Here is a 27,047-nt window from a genome sequence, read left to right as displayed (position 1 = left end):
CTACATCTGGAAGCCTTCAAATGACGAGAGGCAGATTAGCTATCAGCCCTCGGAGATCTACATCCATCTCCAGACACATATTTCACTGAACAAAGTCCTCTTTCCTCTCCTCCCTGTTCTCCTTTAAGAGTGTTTTTATAACCTCCACAGCGACCAAATGAAAACTTCAGCTCAGTTTTGCACGCTTCATCAGACGCTCAGGAGTCGTCGCTGTTTTCGCATTATATAACAAATCTGCCTCATGCTCACATTTTAATCTTTAATCAAGAAGATCAAGCCCTTAAACTGAAGGCGCAGCCCGTTTTACTGTTCTGGATTATAGCTCAATGTTGTCTGTCTGTGAAATTGCCTCTCATTCCAGTCTCCAGCTCTCAGTCAACAGCTCCATCAGCTGTCACTCCCAATGTCAAGGATGAGTGAGCTGCTTCTGAGACACAATTTAGGGTCACCAGGAAGTAGACAGCTTCTTAAAAGCTGCCTCATTCTCCGTCATAGCGGAATCAACATCTAAAAACAATCATTAGGAGCTGCTCATTGCCATTCCCATGCCCCGTCAATGTCACCGACAATCTGCGTTCCAGCTTTTGGATTAAGGGCTGCTATTTGCCTGCCGTTGCTGTGTTTACTTACAGTCTGCTCCCCCAACTCTGAATCCTTCTCTGGTATGTACTGCTGGACGCTGTCATGTATTCCTTACGACCATAACTCAGACCTTTTGCTATTTCTCATTCTATTTTAATCAGATATCTAGATTTTTTTTCCCCATCAGTGGAATTCACTTTTGAATTATTGCGACAAACAGCTCCGCAAGCACATGCGTTTATGATCTGAGATGATGGAGTAACTCAAGTACCTCCTGTGACTGTGTCGCCAACAGAGGAAATGGATGTTCAACTGCTTTGCCAACTGAAATACTGCAGTATGTGAAATACAGCTGAGGGGAATACCCAGCGAGGTTGTTAGAAAGCAGTAACAAGCTGAAAATGAGCCAGTTGATCACTCATGCTCAGATAGATTAAGAAAGAGATAGATTATGTCCCACCTGCCTTGACTTTAAAGGAAATAGTGCACTCAGTAAGTCAGCATGGATCCTGCTTTATAAAGCAGTGTGTACTGTAAATAATCCTGTTTCCTGGGTGTGGGTAGAGCTCACGCCTTTTAAGGTTGCGAATGGAGAAAGAAACCCTCCTTAATGTTTGCCAGCATCAAATCAAACAATAGCACGCTGCAGTGATATGTTAGGATTCGACGTGGGGATTAGTTCTGTTTGATTAGTCAGACTTACAGTGAGGAGTGAAGTCATCGAGTTTGCTGTGAACACAATTCAAACTTAGGTCTGTCCGATGTCTTTGCTTGTCATTCTTAAAGAGGGACCTCACACATTTTACAAGAGGAGCAGTTCACTTGTCACAACATGCTTTTACTGCCTGTGAAATCACAAAATCAGAGTAAAATGTAAAACTAAAAGTGAAGATATCTTTCCCAGGGCTGCAACAAATTAATATTTTATTACCAGTTAATCTGCTGATCATTTTCTCAAATAATGATTTATTGTTTGGTCCATAACCATGACCTCTTCAGTCCTCAAAGTATTCAGTTTTCTGTAAAACATACCCAGAAGTTTGCAGTTTTTCCATATATTACTACCTGCCGTTCTTCTCCTTTTCTTTAGACCATCCCTACATAACCTCACAATTTTCTATATTGGGTTTAAATCTCAAATGTAAGAAGGTTTGTGGAGTTGCCACAGTACCTCGGAGTCCTGCCACACACATCACATACAGCATCGTTGCTGTTCTGAGGACTGAAAACACTCCACAGGACAGAGTTTGTGGTCAGCTGTCATCAATGTCCGCTCTCTGTCAGATGCGCCTTATGTATTAATAGAGCTATAGTTCACATATGACTGTGACAGGCGGAAGAAGTAGTTCTTGGTATTATTTAGACTAGTTTGGGATCGGATGTATCTATATTTCTTTACGATTTCGCACACCACTACTTTCCACCACATCTCATGGTCTTCCTCAGTGGATGGAATTGAAACAGTTCAAGGAGATAGCAGAGTTGTCCACACATGGAGTCTCCATGGCAAGTCAGTAAAGTTATTCAGCCGTGGAGTTTGACATGTGGTTGAAAGCTCTGGAAGAAAGCTAGTAATTGGAAAATGAATTTTATTATAATAAAGTCCAGATAGGAACAGAAACATTCAGTACTGTATATACTTGAGTCTACAGCAAATAATCAGTCTGTGGCTCAACTGATTTCAGCTCCGTTGTGTGAGGTCAACAGAGATCCTTCATGTGATGAATTGCATGTGTCAGAAACTAATTTGGTTCACCAATATGAAAACAGCTCTCCTCAAGAGCGACTGTCACCACCGTGTATTGTGCAGCAGCTGTGGCCTAACCTATACCAGAGAGGGCGTGCATGCTTTTTATCCCCTCAACAAGAGGCACCTTGTGCTCTTGGCCTTATGGAAACTTCTCTGATTAGAAATAGAGCTCTCTCTGGCGTGCTCTGTTTAATTTGGGTCATATGCAAACCCTCAGTTCCCGGTCAATCTACAATCCAGAACAAAGAGCTTGTGTAGGCTGTCTGAGGGGCTGATTTCTATTCTGTGTGTTTTTCCAATCATTTGGAACACAAGCAAAACAAATCTTCACGAGTAATTATTGGACATGTGAGCAAAGTTCTTGTCTTCGCTTTTGGTAATTGACTGTAATGAAGCATTCAAATGGACATACTCCAAATCTTAACCTTTGCCTCACTCTCTTCTCTGACATATTCCCCTTCTAGTGTTTCCATTCAGTTCTTTCATTCTTGCCCTGTGTATCTCACTCACAAACACACAGGATTTAACATCTGAATCTAATAAACCCCTCCTCAGTTCAGCAGGTATGAGTCCTCAAGATGTTAAAGATTAACATGCTGTGTTTTCCTCCCTGTCACTCCCAGATATGTGTTTCTGATGGGGCTCCAGGACCGCAACGAGAAGCTCTTCTATCGGGTGATAACGTCCGACATCGACAGGTTCATGCCCATCATTTACACCCCCACTGTGGGCCTGGCGTGTCAGCAGTATGGCCTGATATTTACAAGACCGAGGTGAGACACACTCACATCAGTGGACTATCTTGAATCATAAAAAAAGACATTTCCAAGTTGCAGTTTAAAAGATAAAACCAATCTGCATGAGGATTGGTTTTAGCTTATTTGCTGTGAGCAGGCAGGCGGCCAAAAGGAAGCGAACGATGCTGTTTTCTTTCAATGTTCCCACCAAATCAGCCCTCCACCACTCGGTTATTAAGTGTTTTATTGTATCGGCAGTTTTATTGTTTTTGTTGCGGCACTTAGTATCAGCCAGCAGTTTACTTCTACTGCTGGCTGTGTGGTACCAATATTCCACTGCTTCAGGCGGCCTTTCCTCACATAGAGAGCAGTGGAAAGAACTGTTTGGTCACATTTTTTGCACCAATTACCGCCATCTGGCTTACACAATATCTAAATATTTGTCAATTCAAGAAGCATAGACAAATGTGAGTTGAGGGCAGGAGCAAACAAGCTGCCATTACTGTATTCATCACTCACGAAACCCGTGGTATAACACTTAAACAGTGTGCTTTTGTTTTTTGGAAAATTTGAAAAATGGCTCGAAATATTAAAAAAAAAAAGTTTTTATTATTGAAAAGTGCTTTGATAAATGGAATGCAATGGTAAAAGACTTTGCCAATTAAAGTCTCCACTGAAAAGACATCAGCTCTGTGTGGAGCGATGTGGAGACTGTAATATTCCTCAAATGAATACATGAAATCAATAGAAAAGCCATATTTCAATCATGTTTCCACATGTTTTTCATTATTTGACATTTCACTGGCACTCATTTTTATTAAGTATCTCATTCCACGATGGTTTAATGGCACCCGACTGGTTAATACCAACACCACAAACTGCTAATCTAAATATTTGCTTAATTAACTGTTTTTGATAGAAATGCACAAAACTGCATTTTTTCATACCAATAAAAAATCTGTTAAAATTGGCACTTCATTTGAATGGAAACCTGGCTGCTGTGATGCGTAGTACTAAAGGATCCCCAGGAAATGAAACTAGGAGACCTTTTACAACGTATAAACTGTTAAACTATGAAATGAACATGAACATTTAATCCAGTTTTAATAGACTTGCTTCATGTCTTTTCACCTGAAAATCACTACGACCACATTTCCTGTGCTGTGCTGTTATCAACACAAGCCTATATCAAATTAAAATATTTGTTCTGTGATTCATCTCCATTAAATTCCAATGTCTGCATATCGAAAATGGAGTAAACAGCAACCGCCATCTGCTGAAATGTGCCGCTGATATCTCGTTCTTTAGGCTGGGTACACTCTGCATGTGTCCCGGCTGAAATTCCTCTCCCACAGTTTCAGATGTTTTAAATTTTCATTTTCATGTGAAATGCAAAACTCATGGATTGGGAGTTTCTTGATTAGAAAGTTGTGGTGTTTGTTGGGTTTAATTACGACAGAACTTTTACATCCAGACCGTGAAGGTCAAACAGAAACCTAAATATTTTTCTCTCCACTTTTTCATGGACTACAGCTGATCATGATCGACCGTTACAACCACCTCTGCTCTCACTCTCAGCGAACACGTTCAGTTTGACTCTGCCACCACAGTAATTGTGGCATCACTAGATGGCAAAACACATAAATGAGGTGGCAGATTGGCTATAAGATGAGCAGACTGACATGTAAACAGCAGTCTTATTGGCTCGTTCTGGTTTGGCAGGAATTTTGTGAACATGACTTTACTTAGATTGCCTCAAAAACCTGAAAAGCCTACAGGTCTTCAAGCCTGTCTACTATAGCTAGAGCAAATTGTCAAATGATTTGATGTATTGCATTGAAACCTAAAGCTCAAGGACTCTTTACACATGTGCATGTGTAAGTTATGTTGGAACTGATCTATGATATTATAAAATCTGAGCCAAGTATGTAGGTTGTGGTAGCTCTTAGCTAGCTCAGCTTGAGGTGAACCACTGTAAGCTGTTAAAATCAGTTCAGGGTCCACCTTGAGTGGATCTGGCTCTGCTCCGAGCAGACCGACGTTCATTGGATTCCCCTCTTCGTCTGCTATAAACATACTTTCATTCTGTCAGATACACACACACACACGCTCACACACACACACCTTTCTGCTAGTATCTATTGTCCCTCAATTAGGTTCATCAGGTCCAAGTCTCTCACTATCTGATAGCAACACACCCTAAGCAGTGAGATATATATAACATAGAGTTGATAGTGCTTTTGTTCTCCGTGCTGCATTCAAGGCCTAGCTATGTTTTACTTGGCACGGCCTCCTTGATTTAAACTTACTCAGGTGTAAGTGTTGGGTTTGTTTTTCCTCTTATGAGACTGATAGGAAAGAGACCACCCTAGTCAACTGTCCTTCACAGGCTCTTAAGCTCACTTACTGCTCTTAGCTATATAATCACTGACGAATCTAAAAGGATATTTGAGCCAATAATCCACACGACAACTCACTGTGGTTAGCTGTTGTTGTTAGCCAGCATGTATTTAACTAAAGTTGATGGTCATTAGCTGATTTTTTAACAATCAAGCTAAATCTGGACAATTAGCCTGGTATAAACATACGGTGCTAAAAAAGTACTGGTACTGGTTTGGAATAGGATCAGATATGTCAGTCCCAGGATTTTATAGAGCATCAATTTGTTAGAAAAAGCCAGGAGTTTCTAACAATTTATTTCATGATGGCTTCATTTACCACCACAAATGTTTGTGATTAGCTGTGAAACCCCAGTTTTCCTAATTTTGTCCAAGCAGTTTTATTATAAATGCTTACCTTGGGTATATTTAAAATACTTGGAAACCCGAGTTCTCCCATGCACATAACTTTGTTACCCAACAGCTCCCTGTTTCCCCGTCTCTGCAGAAATATGTGGAAAATATTCCTAGCATGCTTCCCTTCCTCTCACACTGAGCTGGCTGGAGGAGTCATTTTATACACTCCCTCAATCTCACAGCGCAGTGGGACAGGACCTGCTGCCAGAGGCCTCGGGGGTTGGAGTCGGGCCTCTAGGAAATGTGCATCAGGGGGATCAGTTAGCAGAATACACCCGGGACAAAGCGTGCTGTCTCTGACAGACTTAGGTTCTCAGCCCGGCTGTTTCTCTCTGCTAACCATGCCTGAGTAAATGGAGCTGGCTGAAATCATGATACTTATGAGCCTGTATTTATGGCATCTGGTGTCTTTGTTTTTAGCCATTCTAGTGCCATTGATCCATGCATGCATTTGGTACACACAAGATGAATTGTAATAACGATCTGTCTAGTGCCATCACCAGGTCAAAATTTCAATTTGTCTGAGACACCTCTCTAAATGATGACATTCCCATCAGCCTCAGCTGAACTTTGTGTTTGGTGCGTGTTCAACTTGTTATTTTGCAGTCTCAATTTAATGCTGATGCCTCTGTATGACCTATATAAGCAAACAAGTTCCCTGAAGCCACTTTAACATGATAAATAATATACATTTAGCAAACCATTTTGCATAATTATGCCCTCACAGAAATGCTAGCCTAGCCGTAGACTCTCCGTCTTGTTTTATGTGATCTTAAGGAATCAGCTCATGTCTCTATTTCTGCTGGGTGTGACTGAAGTGCAAAGTAACAGGGCACAGGGTGTTTTACTCACCACCGTCCTGCCATACTGATGCCAATGTGCATGTGTGTGTGTGCATGCATGCATGTCTTCCCGTCAGACCACCATAGCAGCAGATTAGGTCTGTAATCACTGGCATTCAGGTATAAAGACTTTCTGTGTGGAAGCAGTAGCAGCAGCCTCTCCTAGTCTTGCCCGACTTTACCCGCTAATCTGCCTCAGGGAGACTAAACACTCCGACACCAGGCTCTGTACCAGAGGCCGAAGGTCAAGCGCCATTAGGTGTCAAAACACGGCTGATTCACTGATCTTTAGATGGGGCAGAGGCAGGAAGCGGAGCTGGAAAAAGGAACACATTCACATCATCAGAAGATTAGTGAACATGCTTACTTTTATTGGTTCGTAAGCTCATGAGCGGACGCAGTGTTTCAGCAGAGAAAGTGTGTCTGTCTTCATTACACAGAGTTTGTTTCTGTTTTCACCATAAATGTGGGTTGTGTACTTTGTTTGACAGCTGAAAGTACTCAGTTGTGATAAATGATAATGTTTTGTAGCAGAAAAATGATCCCAAGTATTGCTTACAAGTAATTAGGTCTACCTCAGTCACAGCCAGCGTCACCTCGCCCTCTGTGGTGCACTGCTATGAGAGTCTAAATAAACTTGTAATACGTCCTTTAAAAGTAAGAGTCTGACTCTTCAAGGAGCTCTCGAGGTAAGTGACACGAACCAATTCATCTTGCTGATGGAGATAGATGATCATTGGTAGGCCATTACTGGATTCCTGGTTCAGGGTCAAGAGTCAGAAACTCAGCTACTACAGCTGTCTGTCAGGAGCCTGAGAGTAAGACAGGCATTCTTCATCTCCCTAGAGACAGGGCAGGGCGAAGACCAGATGTTCACTTTTCTTCTGATAACTCTACTGTACAGTATATATGCCACGGGCCTTAATGCTTATGTAACTGAGCATAAAACATCTATATCAATTTGTAGAATTTGGTATTTTCATGTAGTAGTTGGGCTGTAGCTGACATTTTTACTTAGCCTTACACCGCCACTGTGTATCACTTTTTCCCTTAACGCTGTATGTACGCAAAGGATAAGGATGCTGATAATCTTGTTGTTTTTGTTTTGCTGTCAACAATTCCCACGTAAAGACAGAAAATAACACTGCATTTTTTTCTATCTCTTGATACTTTATCTCACTACTCAGGGGTGAACAGTATACAACATATTTGTTTTTTAATGAGTTTTCATTTAATTTGGTAAAATATCACTCAGAGCCAGGCTCATTATGAGGAACATCCTGTTCATAATCACACAGGTACACACACAGGTGTGATTTAGCAGTTTTGTAAAAACAAGTCATACTTGACTAAAAGTAAAGATATCGTAAGGCAGTAATTTTTGGGCAATAAATGTACTTTTGTACTTAAATTATACATATATGTACATATATGTAAATACTGTATACTATGCATTGACTGATTACCGGCCTGGCCAATTATCCGATTCAATAATCATAATTGATTTCCGATGAAATAATTTTAAAAAGCACTACTTTGGCTCTGATGCAGCAATCTGCAAAGTATAATATATAGAAAGTGTAGTAACTAAAGTTATTAAATAAATAGTGGAGTATCTTAAAAGTACAAATATGCTTAAAAGTACTCAATCAAGTACAAAATTGTACTTAAGTACAGTACTAGTAGTAGTAGTAAACATACACAGTTACATTCTATCACTGGGTTAGTGCCTTGCCCAAGTAGTGGTAATGAGGGAGGGCCAAGGGCTGTTCTTTGACTTTCCCCACCTAAAACTCTTGGTAGTCAGTAAGTATTTACAGCAGCAGGATGGTGTATGTTTAATAGACTCAAAAAAACTAGTGCCCATGTTAATTGTAATGAAGGAACGTGTCACCCAGTGCAACAGTGTGGCTCAATTAGCAACTACCAGGCTATTTCTTACCTCCAACTTTTACAAAAGAATTTAGACCAGTGGACAGATGAGTTAAATTTGACAGCATTCCCAGAATAATTCTGAGGATGACTTTGTGATTGACACATTTGTCCTGTCAGGTGTTCGTCAAATGCAAACACCTGCAGAGTAATACGCCACGTAATGCTCTATGTGAGCGGAAGAGAGTTGGAAACCACACAGAAGTAAAGTGCTACTTGGTTCATTATCGGCTACATAAAAGACGTCCTGTAATATATGATGATTAGGTCTTGTAAGGCCGGTCGTAGACTAAACCAGAGGGCGTGTTGCAGGAGGTTATAAAGGCCTAATGAAAGGCATCAGCTGAAGTCGCCTCGGCCACCTCTGGTGTGGCACATGCCGGATGATGAGGTGTTCCAACCTTTCAGATTAGGGCCTTTTGAGCTCTGATCTCACCCCACTCAGGCCACACACAGTGTTACACTGCAAGTGTGTGTGAGAGAGACGATGTCATTTGGACTGATGAACATCCAGGGTAAACAGAAAATAGCCTTGCCTTCTGGATCATTAATCCACCACTGGTTATTGAACCGCGATGACCTGCTTAAACCCGCCAATGAGAAACCACCAGTTACTCCACATAACTCGAGTCCAGAGAGAATTTGTTTCCTGATCTGATTGATTGCACGACTTTTGCTGATGTATTTGCTGACCGCATTTTTACTCTTTGGTAGACCATGAAAGAAGCTCATATGCTTGTGTCAAACCAGACAAGCATTTGAGAAGTAGGGAGGAGAGGAAGGGTTTGGAATTACACTGACCTCAGGAGGAGCGTGGCAAACATTTGGGATTAATTCCAGCCTGGACCTCATATAACAATGTAAGGCTCATGTCCGGGAATGTTTGAGAGCCAGTGAAAGCAAAGAAACTTTAAGACACAGTAGGCCGTATCCCTTAGTATAATAAATTCATGTATCAGCTAATACCCAACATAAATCCACAGCAGCATTGCTGTTTACTATGCAAACATGGAAAGTAATCAAACTAAATATATGTTTTGAATAACTGTCTACTTGACTAAGACTACCTGGCAGAATTGTCTGTGACCTGCAGGACCAGGGGCCTTTGCTAATTCAAACTGCCATAACTTTCCATGACTTGGAGTGGTGAAGCATAGCCAGGGAGCAAGGTGGTTGGATTTGGCTCTCTAGGAGAACATCTACTTTGTTCCATTGTGTCTTGAAGGAACAGCCATGAAATCATTGCAAACATATTCATTCAGGCAGCCTAAAAGCCTGCCTGGCAGCCTCTGTAACCGTCTCGCCTCACCTTTTTTAGATGTTTGGCTTCAGTCACACTCTGGTTGGTCAGGTTCCAGTCAGGGTATGTGAACACTGTGGCTGTCTGGTCCAGGATTTGTCAGATGATCTGCTGTCACTCAAGAGACTGAGACTGCCAGACTGTGTCTGGTGTGAATGCAGAATTTTACTGAAGCAACATAAATCATCATCATTGTCATCGTCATCCTGGTGTTGTTTTAGAGCCCAGCATGAAGCAGACATGCATGCTGGAGCATTTTCATTTCATTTTCATCTCATTTGAATAATATTTGCATAAAGCAGTAGTATCAGTGTTCATAGACAGAGTAGACTGCTACACAACAAAAGAGCCACAGAGTCTGAACAGCAGCCCACATTTCCTGCTAATATATCCTTCCAAACTCATGGTCTGCTGCTGCCCCTGAGCTTGTTGAACCAGGGAATACTGCATTGCTGACATCAGCTTGTTGGCTAGATAATTAGCTGATCAGCTAACATTTAACAGCTTCAAAGCCTACCTGCTAATGTCACTTTGGTCAGTTTAGATGCTGGTGAGGTCTTTACTCTTAAGCAGCACAGCTAATAAGACACAGTCCACTTGTTGCCTGTAATCTACAGGGTTTGGGGAGATTCAATGGACTGCTACAACATGACTGATGCGGTTGCTGAACTAGCACTAACATTTGGTGAGCTAATCTGCAAGCATGTTAGCTGGGATGATGTTATCTTATAGTGAGGCAGTGGGTTTGACTATGGTGTTTTGTGAGTTTAATTTTTAATAAATGTTACAATGGACACAATTCAGGAGGAAATTGATCAGAATTGTTCTTTTTTTTTTTTAACCACGAAGCCATTGTGCTGTTTCCTTTCATTAGCTGATATTTCTCATGCCAGACACTCTGAAAAGAGCTGGTGAAAAGTCTTTTGCTGGGCGACAGACCCACACATTCAACAATTCGAGGAAAACTTTAGAACTGTTGTAGGAAGGAAGTTAACTGGCTACAGGTCTTTAGTTTGGTTTTCTCGTTGTCATCACTTTAACATTTGGAAATTATTTCATTGTTCAATCCACAATTTGTCAAAACTAAATAGAGATTAAGAAGAAGGCCTATATACTATTAAGGATACCAAAAAAGAGTCCTCTAATGCCGTTGGGTGTCTCCATCGGTTATGTTATCCTCGCCTTGCAGGTCATAGTGATCTGTCAACCCTTTGGCAGGGCTCAGCCTGCCAGATTGCGGTCCATCAAACATGTACATTGACACATCCCTTCAGTTTATGACTCAAAAAGGAGCATTTCTAATATTTCCCCAAAGACCTTTTTTTTCAATAATGGGGTTTCAGTTTGACATTACTGGAGTTGCTGAATGATGCATTAATACAAGACTCTCCATTCCCACCAATGACAAAATTATAGAGCACAGTTCTGTTTGGCTGCTATCCCTGCACCGTCTCAATTGATCCAATTATGGGGCTCAGTAGTAATATTTCACCAGCCCACACTGGAAAATACAACTCGCTGCTCATCCCATGAAGCTTATCTGTGACTCACACTCAGCCTGGTTTGTAGTTTTAAAGCGAACCCGCAGCAGCATGCAGCAGAAAATTCATTCAGCATATGTCACACTGGTTGGCAACGTCTTCTGGAATGGCTTTAATGTGAATTTCACAATGCATTCAAAACAAGAGAAACATTTTTAAAGGATATTCAGTCTAACGCCTTCTAAACAGTGACAGTGTGGCTGAAGCTGTCATCTCCCTGCCTCGAGAAATATAGTTAAACCATAAAAGCTAGAACTGGAGAGGTTGGTGAGTTACGATCCCTTATGGAATAACCCTATGTTTGCAAATGTTGGCCACTTCCACTACTTTGTACTTCTGCGCTCTGTATGTTTTAACGATGTTATCTTTTTGCCACAATTACTGCTGCAGGAGCCCAATGGGGCCCAATAAATCGACAAGGAGGCTGCAAATTGAAATGAACCTATATCACTTCTTTATTGCACTTGTCAGGGCTGAAATGTGTGCACATTGCTTGTGTGCCAAAGCACATGTTGGAGGTGGCGTTTCCAAAGCTAGTTTAGGAGGGTTGCCAGCACCTCAGCAGTGTCGTTTCATGCTGCTGGCCTCATTCCTGTGTGACTTGGAGCAGCCAGATGGGTATGTGTGATGTAATACAGTATGTATGTAATGCAGATGTATGCAGGGTTAAATGGAGAGTCACACATACTGTCAGAGGTCACATCTTGACCATGTGAGGATGAATTTCTAGCCGCAAGCTGAATATCGCCAACAATGTCATTATCATTTCCATCATTAACAAGCCTCGCATTAGCCTGTGCTACACACAGATACACAGTAGGAAGTGAGAGAAGCAGCGGTGCAACTGTAACTTAGTGATCCGCTTTGGATTAGGATTAAGCACAAGATAAAGAAGAGTTCAAAGACATACATGTGTCAGATTTCTAAGGATTAATGTTACATCTTAAATCAGCTGAACTGTCCACACAAACCGCATACTAACCACTACCATCATGAATGGAAAATGCCCCAGTAATTTGTCAAACCGTGCTTTGTTTCCCACTGGACTGAATGGAAACTCTAAACCAAAATTTCCCCGAGTCACAGTCCAACCTTTTTGGCAGGTTGTAATCGACAATCCCCAGTATTTTCGTTTTTCGGTGTGGAGTAAAACTCAGGATATGGTCCAATGGAATGATGCAAAAATTACAAAAATACCCGACCTGATCAGATCCAAACAGCTGCCACCACTCGCTGGTTCTCTGACGAGGCTCAGTATTGGCCTAATGAAGCTGTTAAGACCGCGTGGGTTAGTGAAGACGATGGAGGTTGACAGTTTGTGGTCACTGAGCCCTGCTAAACATCTGATTTACTGTACTGCTTGTTTTTCCAGGTGTGGCACGTTACGCTTTAGTTCCAGAGGCAATTTTATGTTTTTTTCTTTGTAACCAAAAATTACCATGGGAGTGAGGGGGGCGGTAAAGGGAGACTGGACACATTACATCAACTGAAGGAGTATATAATGTCCTCTGATGCAGCAGTGTAGCACTAAATTCTGGCCCATATACATAAGCAGTTTCGGTGGACCCCCTTCCTTTCTTGACATGTCTCTCACACACAAATCTTTTATTACAATAGTCACTAATGAACTGTTCATACCACATTTAAACAAACACTCTGTAATATGTTCATAAGTTTGAATTTTGACCCTCTTTTCTCAACATTCTGGACAATTACTAGGTGACAGCAGTTATTGTGTTTGAGGTAGAAGCAGGAGCATGAGAGGTGCACCTCAGCTAAGATCTCTATGAAATGAACTCTCTGACCAAGGAGTCAAACAAGAGTTACCATCACCATGGCAACCTTTGATTACACCAGAGAAACACAGCTGATAAAGATTCGCTGCAGTTTGACACGTACACACACTCAACTGATTTATTCTGCCAATTTGAATTTAGTTATGAAACTAATACTTAAAAATGGCAAACAAAAACAAACTTTTCACTCCAGGATTTTCATGGGCCCTGTCCCCACTGCTTGTTATGCTTGTTCACTTCTTGTACAGGAAATATATGAGAAGACTCTTTTGTTTGTCTATTAAGAACTGACCTGGAACCAGGAGGCAATTAGCTTAGCTTAGCATGAAGACTGAAAGCAGGGGGAAACAGCTAGCCTGGATCATTTTTCATTTCTTTTCATGTTTAGGTTAAACAAAATACAACTTGTTGATTTGTTAACTCTGGACAGAGCCAGACGAGGTTGTGTCCCCCAATTTTCAGTCTTCATGCTAAGATACATACTTGTACAGACATAGAAGTAGTATCCAACTGTTAATCTGATTCTCAGCAAAAAAAAAGAGAAAGAATTATGCATATTTCCCAAAATGTCAAACTATTCCTCAAAACAAGTACTTTTTAAACCATGTCGACCAATATTTCCTAACCTGAACCAAGTTGTTTAACTTTTGCCTACATCCAGCCAAACCTTAAGAAGAAACTAAGTTTATATGTGACGTTTTAAAAGTGATTCACATTGTATTCTGTTATTGAGTTCAGAGGACTTGCTGTCTTTTGGGGACATTCAAACACATATTTTGAATAAAAGCCATTAACTCGGAACACTGTTATTTGGAGGCATGATGGTTTACACTCCTAGTTTAGCAGACCACTAAGAACCATGACTGAATCTGGGTCAGCCTCATGGTTACTTGGGTCACTCCTCACTTGCAAAAAGAGCTGAGTCAGCAGAGTCTCACATTAATCACCATCCCACTGCACCACCTTCATATCTGCTCTTAGATAAGACCTCAGTGAATGGTATGAGGCCTCCAGTATCTGACCTTGATATCTCTTAACTGCTCTGCTTCTCCTGTTTCAGTTCAAAACGGCCCTCTGCTTACTAAGTGGATGTGGTAAGAAAACACTAAAAGCTAATTTCTCTGTGTTTTGACAGCTCCATCAGCTCGCAGCTCAGTTTTGGCTGTGAACGCTCGTAGTTTTGTCATGCACTTGGCCCAAGGTTTGAAACTGAAAACTTGAAGATATGCATCTGCTCTCAGGGCTGCGTGAGTTGTAGAGTCACTCTGGAGGCCTCCAAACTGTCAACATTTTCTGCAAATATCGTTTCATTTCATTTCATTTCATTTCAACATAGCGTTACATGTAACTGGTGGAAAATTAGACCAAGTTATTTTGACAGTTGGTATGTGCAAAATCCGACTTGATCCGACTTCTGACTTCTGACGGAAATCACAGATGAAAAAAGAGATTATTCAGTGCCTGTTGTTGTGGTCTAATACCCATAATACCCTTTCATACTTTACTCGTTTCAAAGGAGAAAAAAAAACGGCAGTGTGCTAGATCTAATAAAAGATTACAAACCGTTACTATGAACAGTATATTAATAATAATACTTCATCGACGCATTGTCCAAGTGATATACATAGGAGTTCTTGATCTGTGATATTGATCGGGCCATCAAAATAAAACATTACACTACATTATACGACTAAAACCTACAATAGGCTTCTTTGGCATGACTTCAGTAGTCAGACCTGCTTGTTTTTCATTCTTTGATACATTAAAGCGCCCGCCGCTAATCGGCTGCATAGTTTGTTCTCTTGACAAATTGATAATGCCTGTTAGCTGATAAGAATTAAACATATTTGAACAATGAAGGAATAGCTTTACTGGTCCTGCAAATACCTATTTGATTCCAGGCTATTTATTGTAATAACATTATATGTAAATATGCATGACAAATGTGATTTATGTATGAGTGTATTTTGGCAGAGCACACTGGACTTTAAGACAAATCTCTCACTGCTTTCAAACTATGTTAACCCCAAGTGCACTTTTAATGGTGTATGTACGGAAAGTTTATGTTATGCCGAATAGGAATGACAAGAGGTTGTTTATTATTATTGATGAACGATGTCGCTCTCAATCCCACAGGGAGTATTCAGGGTTTCAGTGTCACTTTGCAGGAGACATGACCATTTATAAACACAACAGTTCTTTTGGTTAGCTCTGGTTATTACGGATGATCTCATGGAAAATGATTAGTTTTGCTGGTGATGTCGACCAACTTTCCAGCACTCTGTCTGACCTCTGACCACTCTACAGGAATGGGAGTTGACCCCAGGTGACTTTCCTCTGACTCTCTTTGATCTGTTTTCATTACGTGAGACTTGACCTCTCCCCCGACACCCTGAACATCCACTTGATTTAGGCCTCAGCATTACATCAGTGAGAGCTACAGCTCCAATTTCCTTGTTAGAGTTGGAAAATGTCACTTACAGGCCAGTAACATGTTAATAGCAGCCATGCTCTTCTTTTATGATGGATGGTAGAATTGCTGAAAAGCAGATAAATGCTAAAATAATTGCAGAATTAACAACCACAAACAAACAAATACATTGTTTATGTTAATGAAGTCATAATAATAAGGTATCTTGTAATGATCACATTTATTTATTTTTTTTTATCACATTTATCGGGATTTAATTAGAGAATTAATACAGGTGATTTTGGTCAACATATTTACATAATGTTGCTTTAAAGTAGAAACAGACAACTCCTAGATCTGGACTGGATAGCCAGTAAGCATTTATTTTCCTGTGATTTCATGTGACAAAATTGCATAATGAAAGCAAGGTTTATAGTGAACCAATCTAAAGAACGATGGTGTCATTATTCTTGTAGCCATTATGTTGTACAATCAACATTTACTTCATAATGACACGTTAAAGCCAATAACTTCTATTGCCAGTTTAAAGTAGTATAGTAATTTTAACCCAAACCCTGATTTTTCTAATGTCCTCAGCTGTAAAAAGTCTTCATTGTAGCCTAAAACATGCTCTTTTCCTCAACCTTAGCACACCTAAAAGATGTTATTGATAACATTCAGCCACTTAATGTGGCGTTCCATCTCCCCCTTCCATTGCATTCACACCACAACACCCCTGTTGTTCGATCACCTGCATCCTCAAGTGGTTGCCAGTTTGTTGCACTAGCTAATGTTACTAACACCAGCTAGCAAATGTAAAAGTTGCTAACGCTAGCTAGTTAACGTCGCTACATTGCTCACACAAGCTTGCATTAACATTGCTAATGCAACCTAATGTTAACGTTGCAAAAGCTAGCTAGCTAACGTTAGGGCAGTACAGACTGCTGTGCGCGTACTGCAGAAATCTGCCATTTTGATGCTTTTTTCCACAAACTGGCATAGTTACCTCAATCAGGATGTCCAAAACAAAACATTTGTCTAGGTTAATGGATTACCTGAGTATTCCAGGTAACTACAAAACATCAATACAAAAGTGAAGGCCTGCTGAAACATCTGGCAACCTACTTACATGGTTTTGAGAGCATAAAAGAGACAGTAGATTGCGATTGTTTTTCACCAACTGCCTGTGTTGTAAAATATGATGGCCCTCACTTAGTAACATATAGTACATGAATGATCTCCTCACTTCTCAGCCATGAAGAATTGGTCTCTTAAAGCAGTTCTCCATCTGTTTTATAGTGGATATTAGCAGCTCGCCTGCCACCTCCCCAGACAAACCTTAAATTGAATACACATTTCTCTGTGAATTTCATGGAGAATACAATGGGCCATAAATCATTGTCATCCATGCAGGGCTCAATGATTTTACAATATTCTCTTAACCTGTCTCCCATCGTCATGATCTTTATGTGTATTTCTCATGAAAGGATGACCTGTTTGAATTTTAGGGAAGTTTTCTTGATCCGGTCCTGACCACTGTTGCTAACACAAAGCAGCAATGGCAAATAAACATGCTTCAACTCCTCCTCATGCAGTTGCTGCCCGGTTGCTTTTGAATGTGACTTTGCAACCCACACGAAACGTCATTGGCATGCCGCAAATGTCAGGATGTGTGTGAAAAGGCGAATAAATGGAAAACCTGGTTGCAGAGGGTTGAAACTCCTCTAATAGCCTGCTGGGTTCATCAGGTCTGTGCCTCTGATTCCTTTAGCAGGGCCTTTGTGCTGGAGTTGGCCTTTTCCTGCTGTTTCTTGCACCATGAGTTATGTAAGGCTGGCTGAGAGGAGAAATTGGACATTTAGTTGTCTGGACACTCGACTGCCTCTCCTTCACCCGGACAGCTACAGTAGAAGACGTGCTTTGAAACCCCAGAAACTCACAGAGTCTGGTTGCTATTTTCCCTCACCTGCAGGTCGGCCTGTGTCAGAGATTCCATGCCTTCTTATGTTTTGCCTCAGCGTGTTACCCGAAGTGATGAAAGGCCAATCAGATTGGCTAAACTGTGTTCATTTTGGCCTCGAATCCTCTAGAGTTTCCTTCGTCTCCGAGTCTGGAAAAGCTTCACGAGAGAAGATTAGTTGTTGTGTGGAGGCCCGGGCTGATTTCAGTGGGCTGCAGTGGAATGAGGTGGGGGTGGGTTTTGGTTTTCCGAGGCCAGCGACTGGAACTGGTTCTCACTTGTGTAAAAAGAGAGGGTGATTCAGGCAACGTGTTGAATCCTCGTAACGTGATGGAATCCTGACAAAGTCTGAGCGTGCCATGGCGGGTGGGAGGCTGACGACGGAGAAGAAGAGTGCATTGTCTTCAGAGAGTCACACTCTATGTAGAGAGGAGGGTGTGAAGGGAAAAAGGAAAGCGAAGGGACTGGAAAGAGAATTCCTGCCCGTCACGTTTCATTTCCAAGTGATGAGAGCTGTGAGTTCAACAGAAATTACTGGGTACAGTTGCTTCTTGCTACTGAGATCAATTCAAAAACTCACCCCTCAGGAATTGTACAAATGCATATTTTTCAGATGCAACAAACCCAGGGAACTGAAGGCTTACATGTGCTTAGACAGACACAGAGAGGTGGATTACGGCCTGGATCCTTGTGTTTGTTGAGCTGATGCAAAATTATTCACCCACAGCCCGGATCCCTTTGTCATTTCTATTTATTTTTTTCTTTTTGTGTTTACAGAGCACTTTTTCCTCCTCCCAGAGCTCTGTTGCATATTTAGTTTCTTAGACGGTCATCTTTTCCATTGCAATTAGTTATTTTTAAAATGGGCAGAGTTTGCAACAGCTCAGGCTGCAGCATGAACATGGTTATTGATTGGCACAGCCAGACCCCCTGTTCTCACCAACTTTTCTTCTTCTCCTCCATTGGTTTAGTCAGTTGCTTGGCTGGTTCACGCGCTGCAGCATTAGAGCGTTATTCACGATGCCAACAGCTTCACTCCTTTGGCTTCACTTACGTAATTGCCTTGGAAATGATAAGTATGAACAAAACCAAGGGTACAGCTTAAGTAGTAAAACTGACTCTTGCTCTCCCGTTATGTGGATACTTAAAGGTAAGTTGCAGTTTGTGCATAAACTGAACTTAAGTTCTTCTCTTTCCATGGAAAGCCATTAACTTATTAAATACCACTCAGGGAAGGAAGCAAGAAAGTTGAAACCAGCGGTCTCACTGCTTAAATATTGTGCTGTCAGTTCTTTTCTACAGCGTGTGGTCAGATACCACATCCAGTCATAGAAATTACTCTGTCTCCTTATGAGTGTGCTGTATGTCTGTGTGCATGAGCTGCTGTGCCGGGCTGTCTCGCTCGATGTTGTGCTGTAGCTCAGAGGACACTCTGCTCACCTGATATGATGACAGACAGACGTCAGGCTCAGACGAGTGTCCTTTAGTGTAGTGACAAATGAACACATGGAGCCAAACCCAAGATGCTGGTTAATGTCTCATCGTGGCTTGAGATGAAATGTTTGGTTTACCTTGACAGAAATGTAACCAAGACTCGGCTAGTGCCAGTAACAAGCTGAAGTCTCGTATCACTTTGTGTTTCTGTTTGTTTCCTACTTTGGCTGCTGGGAAACTGAGGTGTATTGAAAGCACTGATGATTGATCTGAATGCTATAAGTACATATGTGCCCAGTGTTGAGGAAGCTACAGTGCTTTGAAACTGTAGGTGGTGAAGGCACTACTCATTCCTCATATTCGATACAAGCAAGCTTGACCACAAGCTGGTTAGAAAAAGTAGCTTAACACACTGCTGCTATGAAACATATACTGTTCAGTGATATAATGAACAAATTCCTTAATTATTTTGTGCTATAATTTTTACATTACATTTACACCAAAAGCCAAGTCAGAGGCTCCAGTCTTACATTTCAGTTCGATACACTTCTCTAATAAAATAATGGCACATAATTGATTTACACAATTACCAAATAAAGTTAAGTTTAAGTTAAAAGTATAGGTTATATGTTCTCTACAATTTATCAGTTATCAGTCTAGACCATGGTCCAACCTCAGAGGGGATGAAGAGGGATGGCAGATTAACAAGGGGATGCACTTTTGTCATTTTTCTAATTAGTGACGCACACCGGTTATGTCTGTAACTCAATTAGACCGAATTCTGTACAAAATGATTTGTTTGTATTACTGGATAGGGACTCCCCCAACGCAAGAATAATACAATGTATTAACTGGACTTAGTCTGATTGTAGTCTAGGACTGATAATGATTTAAGCCAGACTAGCGCTTATCCAAAATAACAATATCTCCACCTTCGAGCACACTTTAAAAAGGCTGACACAGCAAATTTCTGGTAACAAATGGCCTCACACCAACATCTGTGGTTTATTACTGTGTTTTTAACTGGAGCAGATTAGTCTATTCTAATTAATTCCTAAATATTAATCTCTTATTTTTGGTAAGTGCATGATTTTGTTTCTGTTGAACTTCCCAGATTTAATAAAACCATGTCTCAAATATCCCAGCAGCTGGTCTGGCAGAAGGATCCCCTGTTAATTTTGGAGTGATGCTCCTGTTTGAACCTGTTTTGAAAAGCCATGGATCTCAACAGGGGAGTTCTCCCGTTGAATAGATGTGTTTTGCTTTCTTTCAAAGGCAGACAGTATCTTGATACCTCTCTGCTTTTTGTACCTTAATCTTCCTACTGAGCTGGAGTTTGCAGTGTATTAATTGTTCAGTCCCTGTTTCTTTAACAAGATCATTTTGTGCCTGCATATGTAGGACCTCGGTATACTACATGACACAATTGAGTGTGTTTGTAGGACTACTACTGTCTGGGAGTGACTTTGTTGCTTTAAATTTACTGTCATTACCTTCATGTGAGGGACACACAGCTTCACATAGCTTGCGTAACCTGTCTTGTTGCGTAACCAAGATGCAGCGTGTCCAACAGCTCTGGGTAAATGAGAAAGTAATTAGTCTAACAATAACAGTTTTCGGGAGCCAATGACAGCTCCAGCTGGCTGCTGGCTGGACCAGGTACAGAGATGGATTAACTGTTTCTGTCCAGTACAGGTAACATCACTGAACAGTTCATTTAAATGTAAATTCTTTAAGATTGTATACAGTGCAACATTTTGGCTTATTGGTATTTTCACTCGAAAAGATCAGTACGTCCTAAAAAGCTCAATACTGTAATGTTTTTTACTGTGCTACTGTGGCAGTTATGTAAGTCTTTAAAGAAAATTACAGTGTACAAAGAAAAATGCTTAGCTATCTGATTAACTTTGTATGTTTTGCACTCCTACTCAAGAAAATTACCAGAACTTCAAATTGTAGCGTTCTCAGTCTTATAACAATGCTCTTCACCCATGTTTACTTTAGATCGCACACTCCATATTTCACTGGTTGTCAATCTGGGTGTCAGGACACCACAAGGGATCCTGCGAGAAACCGTTAGGGGTCATGAGGTGAATCGGAGAAAGTAGAATGTTTCTGCACATTTCTTTGTATTTTTGTGCCGATTTCTCTATTTCTTTCTTTTTTTCTTGTAAAATACGAGAAACAGGTTGGACTGATTGAGCCTTACCATGCCTTGTTTATACTCTTGCAAAACTGTGGGTGCACTTCAGTGTGTAAGATTTAGGGGGCTCTATTGGCAATAATAGAAATATGATGTTTAGAATTATGTTTTCCTTTGTGTGACACTAACCTGAATGAGCCTTTTACATTTAAGGAGGCAACAGTTTGTCTTTCATGTTGCACCACCGTGTTTCCACAGTAGCCCAGAATGTACAAACCAAAGAGCTCAAGAGTAGGCCTTTCACAAGTAGTGATTATTTGGTAGCAACCTGTAACCACACCACGAGATGCCACTACATCCTACACACTGCACCTTTAATTGACTTTGTGATATAAATCATCAGTGGGCTATGCGCTAAGAGCTGGAGTGACATCCAGGTACCATATTTCGACTGTTGTCATGTAACCTTGTTCATGCAAAGGACACAAAAACTGAGTATTTGATCAACTTTCTTTATAATGTCTTCAACAATTCTCATTGAAAAACTCCAAGTGGTATCTCTATAGCCGCTCTATCCCCTAGGTTCTACGATGTGACCTTTTAACACATATTAAATGTACCTTACAGTTTAACCTGTGTTGAAGGGTCACAAGTAGGTGTTGCTTCATGCCGAAAGTGTTAGAAACCACTGGAACAGCACTTCTACTGGACCAAGAGTTTGGTGTGCATGTACTGTATTGCGTGAGGTGACAAATAGGCCGAACGCCTAGAAATCAGTTAATATCCTTTGAGTAATGTATTATTTTCTTTACATTGACAGGAAATTATACATTCTGGCATGAGAAAACGTATAATAGGTTTAATTTCCTCAGCTTGTACAAGATCTTAGACACTTGTTTTTTTAAGTTACGCATTAACAAAACAAGAATTGTCTTCTTTGCTTAGCTGACATTTACCACTTCCCTCTGGTCAGAGTCACACTACAAGATGTTGGCTCCAATTAGGCCCTTTCAAACACATTTAGAAAATCAAGTGGAAAATACCCTGTCATAATTTTTCTCAGGGGACACCGACCAAGCGTTAAAACCTGTCTGTTGTGGCAGATTTGGAGCTTAATTAGTTGGAGAAATCTCATAGTGCGTGACCGTGACCTTTAACACTATTTTCACAGTCTTTTCTCTCTGATTTGTGTCCACTGTGTCAGTTGAACCTTGTGTGGCTTGCTAAGTGAGGGCGTCCAGCACAGTGAAGATTAAGGTTATGCACTGGAGGTGAAGAATGGTGACTGGTTGTGTTTTGTGTGGACACGGGTCAACGATCGGAGGCCGGCTTCCTCATGGGGCTAAGAGTGTTTTGGGGTCATGGTGTGGAAAGCAGCTTTTCCTCCTGCCAGCTTCCACGGTCCCTGGGGTGTGTTTTGTGTTGGGCTGCAGGTCAGCGGTGGAGCTGTTTCAGGCCATCAGGTTGTTTTCTTTACCCTCTCTGTTCTGGCCACACTCTCTTACAGGAGGAGCCAGACATGGCAGCTCAGTGCTTTGTGGCCCTCCTCTCATCTAGAAAATGGGGCGACTGCTATTCATTGTGGTTATTTCAGCAGCAGCAGTCTGCAACACACACACACTCACACAGACACACAAAAACACACACATATTTCAAGGCATCTAAAGGCATCAATATGAGGAAAAATATATCATACTCTCATTTGAAAAAATAAAAATTAGTAATGGTTTTGGCACTGGCCAAAGGGATAGGCTACTTGCTCGTCAGACAGCTGTAAGTAACGGATTAACAGTTTGAATAGTTAGCTGAAAGCTATGGATATAGTACAGTCTGAATAAACAAAATGATAATGAAATAGGTTAAAATAGCGTATAAATGGTTGAAAGAGTTTACAAAGTTGATATTTGTTGAATAGCCCTCTAAAAGTAGGCCAACAGATAAACAGTTCCAATAGTGAGCTAAAAATAGGATTGGATACATGGCAAAATACTAAAAGAAATGGTTCTGGCACTGCTCATAAAGGGATAGGCTTCTTGCTCATCAGACAGGGCAGAGGGTTTACCACAAAAAAGGCAAATCCTAACCCAGCAGTAACCCCTTGAAGAAATTTGGACAAGCCAAAATGACTTCATTTCACAACAATGTTCTCACAGCAAATACGTTAAACACATCTAACCCTGACCCGGTTTACCACATACACACACAGCGTAGTGATCTCTGGACCGCAGACAAAAAGCTTTCATATCATACACATCCTCATGACAGCTGCTGTATACTGTCATTAAGCACTTTTTTTTTCCATTTCAAAAGATCATCATTATCTTAAGAGACGGCGGTGATGGATTGAAAACAGCCTGACATCATGAGATACTGTAGATTAGCTCTCTGATGCTCTGGGTACTGTAAGAGGAGTTTATGTGTGTGTGAGTGTGTGTGTTGGTTTTTTTAATGGTAAAATGTGTCACAGGCACTCCTGCAGCTCTACATCACTGTACTTTTCAGGGTCAAAGGTCATGAGGTTGACAACTCCTCTGAAGTGCGACGAGAAGTGGGAGAAAATGAGAATTGGACGAGGAAAGGAATGATGGAAAGTGGATCCTGAAATGTTTTTGGTAACCATCAGTTTGACAGGAATTAGGCTTTATTGCCGGCCTTCCTGTCTGTTTTCATCTGTCTCAAAAAGTTGTTTTCCAACAGTCATAATGCGGGGTCAACCTTTCAGCTTCGATGCTGTTCTTTCCCTAAAATTTCTCATTTTGCTGTTGCCGGCAGTGGCTCATGTCCTCCCAGCTTCAGGTAAACAAACACAGCAGGCTGCACTCTCTCCCCTCTTTCTCCTCGCTCACACTCGTCCACTGTAGAAAGACAAAACTAGTCCAGCTCCCTACAGGTCCCTTACAGCTGTGCATACTCTTTTAAATCATCAAACAGCACAATACAATATCATGCACACATGTTTCGATGTGCAAATGTATGCAGAAGTGCGTCATTACATTACAATATAAGTTGAAACGTGTGTAAAATGACTGATGCCAGATGTTTGTGGCCTGCTGACCTTTATGTGACCTGCAGAGCTCTTTGCACAAGAGAAATGACTGTCTTTTAAAAAAAACTGTCAATCTTTTTTTTAAATCAGTCAGGCTCTCTTTCTGTCTTTTCAAATTCTTGTTATGTTCTTTTCATTTAACGTAGGGCTGCAACTAACAGTTATTTTCCATTAGTAATTAATCTGTCGATGTCAAGGTGACATCCTCAAATGTCTTTTTTATTGGACCAACAGTCCTGACAATGGAGAAGCTAAAATCAGAGGATGTTTTAACACTGGACTGAAAGAAAGAACAAGATCCACAGATCACTATAGATTTAAATGAATATCAGATGATCGTTAGATGTACTTACTGTAACTTCATTGGACAGTTCATACCGCTTTGGTCAAAGATTACTGGTGGTTTAGGTTGTAAGATTTTGATGGACAAAAAACATTCTGACAGTAGAAAACTCAGACGGTTCATATTCTCATATGAATATAGAGGTTTATATCACTCTAAAGTGAGGAGTTGTGTGCTTCAACTCATATTAAAGCTACATTGCATTACTTTGTCCTTCAACTTTGTTTTCTATTCAGATCCACTTGCCTTCTAAAAGTTCATTTTAAGGTACAAATATTGGGTATTTACACTGAATTGCTGATTCTGGCTCTATGGATGGCAATATCAGTCTGTCATCCATTTTCGTCCATCCTGAAATCTTTCAGCAACTATTCACAGTATTGCCGTGAAATTTTGTAGACATTCATAGTAACCAGATGATGAAGCCAACTCACTTTGGTGGTCCTCAGACTTTTCCTCAGACTTAAGGATGGGCTATCTGACAATTTTAGATCATGATCGATCTTGATTGAGGAATTTATTTAAACTTTTGTTTCCAAATTCCACATTACCTCAATGACTAGCAGATCCGTGCTATGTAAACATGCCAACAAAGTGATGTGCGTAGCCAACTAGATGACTAGATGATTTATTTCTATCTTCGGTGCAATATTGGGCTTTAATTTTGGAAATGGAGAAACTCACAGTCTATTTCAAGTCTAGTTACAGTCTACAGGGCATTTCAAAATTGAGACTAAAGGGTGCAATTTAGATTGTGGATCATGATTTCAATTAAATAGATTGTGATATTTTTTGGCCAGATCAGCCACACTGATGATGATGAAAATTATAGCTTCTCCAAACTGGTTTATAACCAAATACCTGATAGATGAAATTGGCTGTATTGTGTGTAGTACTAGCTAGTTAGCAAATGAAAGCATGCTAAAAAGCTAAACTAAGATGGAGAAATGTGGTAAACATTACCTGCTAAACATCAACATGTTAGCATTTAGCCCAAAGCACCACTGTGCCTAAGTACAGCTTCACCGAGGCGTTAGCATGGCTGAAGACTTTTTTTTTTCTACTGTCTTAAATGGAAACCGATGCTTACAGTGTCCGCTCCACATCCCTGACTTCTCAAAGCATTTTTATATGACACTTTTATGTCATTCTCTTCATCTCTATATTTCACTCTTACTTTTAACAGTGTGTCATACTGTTTCTGTTTGACATTTCTCCATTGTCTTCTTCCACACGCATTGACCTGGGAAGGGTTTTCATTTTATGAGCAGATTCTTGCAAATAGTGATGTTTTTACTGTCACTGGCACATGGAGGAGGTGTTGCCCCCATGCATTAACCAGATGGGTGCGTTGGGTATAGGAAAGGCGCCGCATCTGGACCCCACGCATAGAGATGATCTCTTTATCCTGGGATTGTCCCAGAGGGAAGGACGTTGATGCTGAGGGAGCAAGCAAAGGAAGCAGGAAGGGTTGGTAGGTGGGGGTGATGCTAAGATGAATGAATATTTGGGGAACCTCAAGGGTCCAAAGCAAACTCCCCACAGAGGCCCTGGGCTCTGGGCTTAACATTCAAATCCCAGGTGCCATCAGTATTCAATAAAGTCGTGGTCAGAAGAAAGAAAAACAGAGAAGAAATAGCAGCTTAACTTCAAACAGTCTCTGAGTTCGAGCTCAAAGCTGTTTTTCCTTTAAATCTCAGATAAGAAGTTTTTAAGTACAAAGTGGTCATGAGTTAGTTGAGTTCTTGTGTTGCCATTGATTGCGCCAAGATTATTTAAATGATATTACGCTTCATTAGAGTACAGCCTGACATTAAACATGAGTGAGAAAGAGGAAGACCATCGAGCGGTGTGCCCTGTGATGTCTTTTCAACATGTAAAAAAGTGTGGTCTCTTTCTCTTTTTCTTTTTCCGCTGCTTACTTAAGTTCTTCTGTTTGTTTTCCCGTGTTCCAGGGGGCTCTTCATCACTATTCATGACCGTGGACACATTGCAACACTCCTCCAGAACTGGCCAGAAAAGGACATCAGGGTAAATTATATTACACAAACAGAGGGATGAAGTATGATCATATTCATGTTATTCCAGCACTCCCACATTACAAAAAGCTTAGACTCTAAGTCCTGTTTTGTGTGACTTTACCAAAAAAAAGGCTAACACAGCAAGGTATGTGTGTAAAAGTGCAAAATGTCGGGATATCAATTAGTCAACATTAATTGAGTGCTGAGGACAAAGACAGGAATATAATCAATTTTTCTTGTCAACAAATTCCTTGACCAAACCAATAATGCATTGATCCTATTAATAAGTGTTGTGTGATTATCCAGAGTCTAGTTTGTCTTATTCCTCTGCCGTAGAGCTCCACTGTTGTCCAGAAAATATGAAAAATGAAAAAGAGCCACACTCTTGCAATGAGCCACGTTGCTTGAGTGCCAG

The 27,047-nt window shown here is 40.8% G+C and overlaps 1 protein-coding gene across 1 annotated transcript in view; it reads left to right on the top strand.

Annotated features, from left to right (window-relative positions):
* Positions 1 to 27,047, top strand: part of me1 (malic enzyme 1, NADP(+)-dependent, cytosolic) — an 85,463-nt gene that overhangs the window by 34,316 nt on the left and 24,100 nt on the right. Inside the window, exons 3-4 of the mRNA XM_073485484.1 lie at positions 2,956 to 3,105; positions 26,567 to 26,642. Of these exons, the coding sequence (XP_073341585.1) occupies positions 2,956 to 3,105; positions 26,567 to 26,642 (226 nt within the window). The remainder of the gene's footprint in view (positions 1 to 2,955; positions 3,106 to 26,566; positions 26,643 to 27,047) is intronic.

Source organism: Pagrus major, chromosome 17, assembly GCF_040436345.1.
Source record: "Pagrus major chromosome 17, Pma_NU_1.0".
NCBI lineage: Eukaryota > Metazoa > Chordata > Actinopteri > Spariformes > Sparidae > Pagrus > Pagrus major.
Note: the sequence above shows the minus strand (reverse complement) of the source record. Positions and strands in the feature narration are given on the sequence as shown.